We start from the raw sequence: 7256 nt of genomic DNA, 5'->3' as shown, positions 1-7256 counted from the left end.
ACATCTATGGTGGCGGCTAAGATCCACTGGGCTGGCAGCTAATTACCAACCACCACAATGGCCTGCAATTACTCACCTTCCAGTTGTCAAGGTGAGAGCCACCACGCTGGTTAGCCCGAATTTTGATTAATTCAAGAAGGTAATACTACCTTGCATGGTGATGAGTGATTAGATGTGGTGGCATCTAAGATTCCTAGCCACATTTGTGGTGGCAGCTAAGATCCACCAGGCTAGCAGCTAATTACCAACCACCATAGTGGCCCGTAATTACTCACCTTCCAGTTACCACTGCTTGCATGCATGATCACTATGAGTGCAATAGATTACCAGTCACTTGGCTTGCATGCTCAAGAGAGTATTAGAGTGCATCATAATAAGTGATTAGAGGTGATTAGGCTTCATAATTTACTTTTGTGGTTACCATAATTACTACCCAGTGGTGGTGGCTCTCATCAGCCACATCTGTGGCCACCAGGCTGGCAGTTAATTACCAGCCACCACAATGGCCTGCAGTTACTCACTTGCCAGTTACCACCACTAGGCTTGCATGCATGATCACTATGAGTGCAATAAATTACCAATCACTAGGCTTGCATGCTTGGTAGAGTACTAGAGTGCATGGTAATGAGTGATTAGAATTCATTATTTACTTTTGTGGTAATTACTACCCGGTGGTGGTGGCTCTCATCAGCCATGTCTATCGTGGCTAAGATTCCATTGGGCTGGTAGTTAATTACCAGCCACCACAGTGGCCTTCTCATCCACCACCGGGCTTAAGCATGCATGATCACTATGAGTATAGTAAAAATTACTAGTCACCGGGCTTGCATGCTCAGTAGAGTACTAGAGTGCCTAGTAATGAGTGATTAGAGGTGATTAGGCTTCATGATTTACTATTGTGGGAATTACTGCCCAGTGGTGGCAGCTCTCATCATCCACGTCTGTCATGGCTATGATTCCATTGGGCTGGCAGTGTGGCCATCAATGCTAATAAAATTGTCATAACGCAAACACCATATATTTCATGTAGTAATTCAACAAAGGTATTATAATAAAGAAGCTTGGCTAAGTAAGCTCCCAAGCATAATATTATCATGGAGTCACATAGATGAAATAGATTAAAGGTGACATACTTCTCTTTACAAGGCTATTTAATTTCTCTCGTTTAGCTCACACCTAGCTCAGTATAATTAGTAAAGTTGTTATATTAACTCTGGACTTATAATGTATAAGAGACACGTGATCCATGGACTTTATACCTTAATTATTTCAAACTAAGTAAACTTAGTGAAGTTGTTGTCTTAAATATAAGCATGTTGCATTCTAAAATTAATAAATTTATAAGGTGCCATTAATACATACATAATAAATGTACCCACATGAGTAAAGGAAAAAGGTATGGCATGGAATATATGATAGTAATTTCTAACGTTACATTGTAAGGGTATAATGTTCTCTTTTGTGTCATAATACATAAGAATGGTGAATGACGATATAGAAATCAAGCAAAGTTTAGGAGATGAGTGAAAGTTGGTGTTGATGCACATCTTACATTGTTGCCATGATGATGTCAATGTCTACTTTAAGCAACCATGACGTGAACCTACTTGCTCCATAAATGGATCTTGAACTATATTGATAACTCATTAATAATGTAAGCCACAATTCACACATGCATGCACAATCCAACATAAGATCAACATGAAATTTTAAGAAGTCATATAAATCGATGAGAAAATGGGAAATTTTAAAGATTGTATTAATAACATTAAAGTTGACTTCTCCATTTCAGGTATTACAATCATGTAGAGTGCCTTACAAGTCACTTGTGACTCCAAAGAAGATAATTTTAGAATAATGAAAAAGGTCAAGCTCAAGTTTTATATCCATGCTCATCCATAATTAAGACGAAAGATGTCATTCAAAATATAAAAGCCTCCGTGAGAAGATGATATCAAGTGGAAAAGCTGCAAGATTTTATATTGAGAGCGTCAGAACATAGCATGTTGTTAAATAAACAAACATAAATCACTTAACGCTTACAGTTGGCAAAACCAAAATATAAGCTTTGAGATAGTTGAGACGAATGAAAAACGACGCTAAATATATCTAAAGATTCCTTTGTTTATCTTAGAGAAAAAACAAAGATGCGCGAACTTTTCTTGGATATAACAAGCATATCATACGATCAATGGTGCTCTCGAAGAAAACAGATTGCGGGCACCTCAATTGTTAACAACGTCTGGTGAGAGTCATTAACATTACCTGGCTGAATCTGAGCAAATGTTCTTCACCCGGGAGCTGCAAGTTTCCGCTCACGAAAACTAGAATCCCCCCCGCTGGTCCGGAGGTCTGGCAATCCACTGTGGAAACGTGGTGCTTACAATGGTCGAACGATAAGGTCGTTAGCTTGGATGCTATATTATGCACGCCCAGAAATTGCTGGCCTTCGAACGTAAGCATGGAGTTTTCGTCATACATCGCTGCAATATTAGGCCTATTGTTGTCGAAGACTAAATAGTAATGATCCACAAATGCCCTCGCAAGATTGTTCGGGTCCATCAGTAAAAACGGCGTATTTGCAGTTTTAACGAATGTAAAGGCAACCGGCAGGCTGCCGAAATGAGGCCGTGACCGCCGATTGAAGTAAATGTAGCAAGCTGGGCAAATTCGAGAGAGATCCGGAAGAAGGTTTATAGGGAGAGAGAGAGAGAGAGAGAGAGAATGCTGGGAGATGTAGGAGAGCGGAAGAAATGGTGATTTCTAGGAAGGAGCAAGTAGATAGAGTGGAATGCTAGGCGGACGATATGATGTTAATCGCTGCGTGGAATCAACGCTTCAATCAATATCCAATCACAAACAACATGTAATCTCGTAAAGCAAAAGCTGAAACATCCCATACCAATTTATTCTTTTTCTTTAAAGTTTCCTCGCTTTTCAAGAAAAAGTAGCATAGCAAAATATATTTTATATCCAACAACACAAAAATTTAGAAACCGCTCACCAACCCTCGATCATTTCACATAAAAATACTAAAAGAACTTCTAGATTCCATGACAAAGTAACACATTTATTCCTAAAATTTGTACAAAATAGCCGCTTATTAAAAGCAAAGCAAGCCTTAATGCCTAAAAGCACAAATAAAGGGTCCTTTGCTACTTAACATTTCACACAAAATTGCTTTTGAACACCTCTAAGAACAAGAGTACTTGAGCCAACCAAGTAGAATGTCCATTTTCTAAAATTATGCCAAGCGACCTATCATGTACAAGTCATGAAATAGTTCCAACTTACCTATAGGTCATGAAAGAATTCCAACATCTTGCATGGTGATTTGTATGGATTCTTTGGAGTTAGATTGGATGTAGAGGCATTAGATGTAGTCCATGTTACCACACATGTCATGCTTATGTTTGATAAATGACTTGAGATTTAAGTGCCACACATTTTGAGCCTTTTGAGCCCAACCCTCTTTAATGACAAAGATAAGGGACTCACGATAATGATGTGTTCTAAGCATAGGCTAACCAAATGTGAAAACTTTCAAGTATACACAAAGTACAATAATTCTTTGAGTGATCCTATTAGATAGAAGTAACCAATTGAGAACCATGTTTGTAACCCCCTTTGTAGCTAGGGTATAGGAGCCATCATTATTCACAAAAAAACAATCTTAATTCCTCATGAACTCCTTACATCTAAGAAAGGGTCTTTTCTATTGAGGGTGTACCTTATACAAAGGGGTTCTTTCAAATAATTTCAATTATATATCTATAGTTATACTATACTAAAAGAGAGGATCACAACTCACCCCTTATGCGTGGGGTCTTATTGAGGTCCATGCACGAACAAGACAAGGATCCATATAGTATAAGTGAATCCCTTGGGTTATTATTACAATAAGGATCAATATAGTATAAGAGAATCCCTTGGGTTCTTATTACAACAAACCTATAAGCCCAATACGTAAGGAGTTTTACATGAATGAATGTGATTGGTGGGAGCTTCATTCTTGTTGCCTACCCTTTGCACATGGTAATGATTTTGTTGCTTCAATGTCTGAAATATTACTAAAAACCTTGTATGGGTGTTATTTCATGTGAAATGAAAGACTTTGCAAAGTTTCATGTCCCCACTGGACACCGATTTTGTTGCAAGTGCAGGTGGGTGGATGTTGGAAAAACATGCATCCATCAATCATTGCCACATTGATAAGTATTGTGATGGTAACCAACATTTTAGGGTGTTATTTCATTACACTTGAATGCCCTTGCAAAGTTTCATGTGCATCGAGCACCAATTGTGCGAATGGGAATGTCACATGTCCAGATTTTGCATGGGAGGGTGTGTATGCATAGGAAAATATACGAATATATTATGTTATGTCACTTGAATGCCCTTGCAAAGTTTCTTGCGTATGACATACTCATTGTGTGGATAGGCAGGTGAAATGCCCAATTTCTAATTTGTGAGTATTTATGTGTAAGGAAAATACGCATTGGCTAACCGTTGCCACACCTCACCGTATTGGGATGGTGCCAAGGTTTTCATGGGTGTTATTTTATGTAGCTTCCATGGTCTTGCAAAGTCTCATGTGCATCAGACATCGATCATATGCGTGGGAATGTCAAATGTTCCGATTTTGCATGTGCGGGTATATGTGTTGGAAAATATGCATTGGTCGACCATTGCCACATGTTTTCATGGGTGCTATTTCATGTCACTTAAATGTGCTTGCAAAGCTTCATGTGCATCGAACACTAAGTGTGCAAGTGGGAAGGTAAAATGCCCCAATTTAGCATGTGCGAGTGTGCATGCCTTTAAAAATTGTGCATGTTGTACTGTGTGAAGTAATGTATTGGTACCAAACTTTGCACAATATTTGTTATTTCAAGCCAATTAAATCATTATTGCAACATTTCATGTGCATCAGACATTGACGTTGATGTCCACCCCAACCACAATGTTGACCTTAATATCACTTATATTTTCAATGCTAATAGAAACCCTTTGATTCTTCCAAAAGTAATTTTGACAAAAACATCGACATAAATATTGACTCTTGTAAAATATCTTGAGGCTTTATCGATAAAAATATCAATGCTTTTGTTGTAGTGCAAATTTCTAAATGGCAGATTAGGGCTTGGCCAAGCCCTAATCTGCACTTTTGTATAAAATTTTATATTGCCCTATTTTTGTCATTTCATCTACGTATTTAGATGATTTGATTAAAAAATGTAGGCTTGTGGTACAGCTATTCATGTTTTCCTATTTTCTACTCTAGCCTATGACATATTTATATCCCATATACAATAGCCTATTCGGACTCATTGCTCCCATCACCACCATCCCCTTCGTCTTGTTTCTTATCCCCCTTCTCCTGCTCCAACTCTCATTCGAGGCCTCTACCAATAACTCATCTCCATCTAGTTCCTATTCAACAACATAGTTGTTAGAGGTTAGTATATCTTCTATTTGTTCAATTTGAGCATTTGAAAATAAGTGTGTGTATTTTGAAGAGCTTAGATCATAGAAGGGCACAAATTCCTTGCTTGCTTTGAGAAAGTTAGTGAGAGATTTTGTACCATTTTCATATGTGTACATGTATTCCTCCTCTGTACACTTCCTGCCTATTTTCATAGACTAACATTTACAAGAATACATGTTAGTTTGCATGATTTAGATGCTACATTCTAAAACACACTACATGAAGGAAATAGTAGCTAGTGCACTTACGAAGTAATGATAAAATCAATCCTTGCCTCTCAATCCCAATTGGGATTGGCCCAATTTACTCTGCCTAGCAGCCATTGTCACTCGCTTCATTAATTGTACTCATTAGGTGTATCCTTCATAACATTCTTCACCTTTTTCTAATCATCATTGTGTGCCCAAGTAGGCTTCCCTTCCCCTTCCCCTTTCCATCCTTTGGGGGAGGAATTTTCATGAAGAGGAGAAGAGAAGGAAGTGCATTCAAGAAAGGGAGAAGAGGATGGAGAGAAATCCTTCCTCTCCCTCCTCTTCTCCCTTTATGATTCCTTTATTCCCTTCCCCTTTCCATCCTTTCTCCCTTTCCCTACCCATCCCTCCCCAAGACCATCTCGTCCCCCTTACCCTTGCCATTCCCCTCCATTCCCCTTTCCATCCTTTCTTCCTTCCCCTTCCCCTACCCACCCCTTCCCCTTTCCATCCTTTCTCCCTTCCCCTACCCACCCCTTCCCATTCCCCTTTCCCTTTCACCACCTCCCACCACCATTTTATAACCCATTTATCAAGTTTTGTAACCTTTCCCTCATCATTTCTAGATTTTTGGAAACTCACATTGTTCTTTTTTTACTCCTATCTCTTTTTCTCATGCACAAAAGGTATAAATGATATATTCATGGGTATATGCTATGAAATTTTGAAAGAATTTTGCTTGGCTTTCATGAAGGTGCTATTATATTTTTAATGTTGTTATTTTCCTCACAAAACATTATGTTTTTGTTTTGTAGGATTCACAACCTACAATTCATTCTAAAATCAAAGTAAGGATCTTATTTATTTTGATTTTTTCATGTTGTTTTTACTATTGTATTTTGAAAAGACATGGATTTGTTTTTATGCTTAATATTCCATCCCTCCATCTTTACAATCCTCTTCTCCTATACTTATATCCCCTTTACTTCATTCCTCTCCCTATCCATATCATCAATCTCCTTTTCCATATCTATCTCTTATTCTCTCCCATATCCTTCTCCATCCCCTTCCCCATCCTCTCTCCTATTTCGTCCCCTTCCCCACCTTTCCCCATCCTCTCGCCTATTCCATCCCCATCCCCACCCTCTCCCCTATTATCTATTCCCTATTCCTTATTCCTTATTCCTTATTCCATCCCCTATCTCCTATTACATTTTCGCATTCCCTATTCCATTATTTTTAAAAATGTGGGTTTCTTTTGAAAGGATGGCAAATGGAGGATCAACAGGGGAAATAAGAGACCCTCAGACACCACCACCTTGAGAAGTAATATAGGGAAGGCGAGGAAATTATTTGCTTGATAAAATCCACATGATAGAGAAAATCTATTGTGGGACTTCAAAGCAAAGGTAGCGGAGCTCGAATACACCCCCTGCCATCATGGAGATCTCCCAAGCTAGTCATGGAGCTAGGAAGAGAAAGAGTCATTGTTGATGTAAATGCTTGGCTTGAGAAGTTGGGATGTTGACTCTCAGAGTTCCACCACTCTCCCCTATTTGGTTGATGTCCAAAGTTTC

At 38.7% G+C, this 7256-nt stretch overlaps 1 protein-coding gene across 1 annotated transcript; it reads right to left on the bottom strand.

Moving 5' to 3' along the window:
* Nucleotides 1-1795: 1795 nt before the first annotated feature.
* Nucleotides 1796-2735, bottom strand: LOC147885247 (nuclear transport factor 2A-like). Its single transcript, XM_087397726.1, has 2 exons — nt 2266-2735; nt 1796-1967 (listed from the first exon to the last, which is right to left on the bottom strand). Exons 1-2 carry the CDS (start codon nt 2560-2562, stop codon nt 1893-1895), a joined length of 372 nt encoding a protein of 123 aa, XP_087253852.1. The 5' UTR covers nt 2563-2735; the 3' UTR covers nt 1796-1892.
* Between the last annotated feature and the right edge of the window lie 4521 nt (nt 2736-7256).

Source organism: Dipteris shenzhenensis, chromosome 26 (genome assembly GCF_047967505.1).
Source record: "Dipteris shenzhenensis isolate YYH24624 ecotype China chromosome 26, Dip_SZ_1.0, whole genome shotgun sequence".
NCBI lineage: Eukaryota > Viridiplantae > Streptophyta > Polypodiopsida > Gleicheniales > Dipteridaceae > Dipteris > Dipteris shenzhenensis.
The sequence above is the reverse complement of the archived record's forward strand: the minus strand, read 5'-3'. Positions and strand labels throughout refer to the sequence as shown.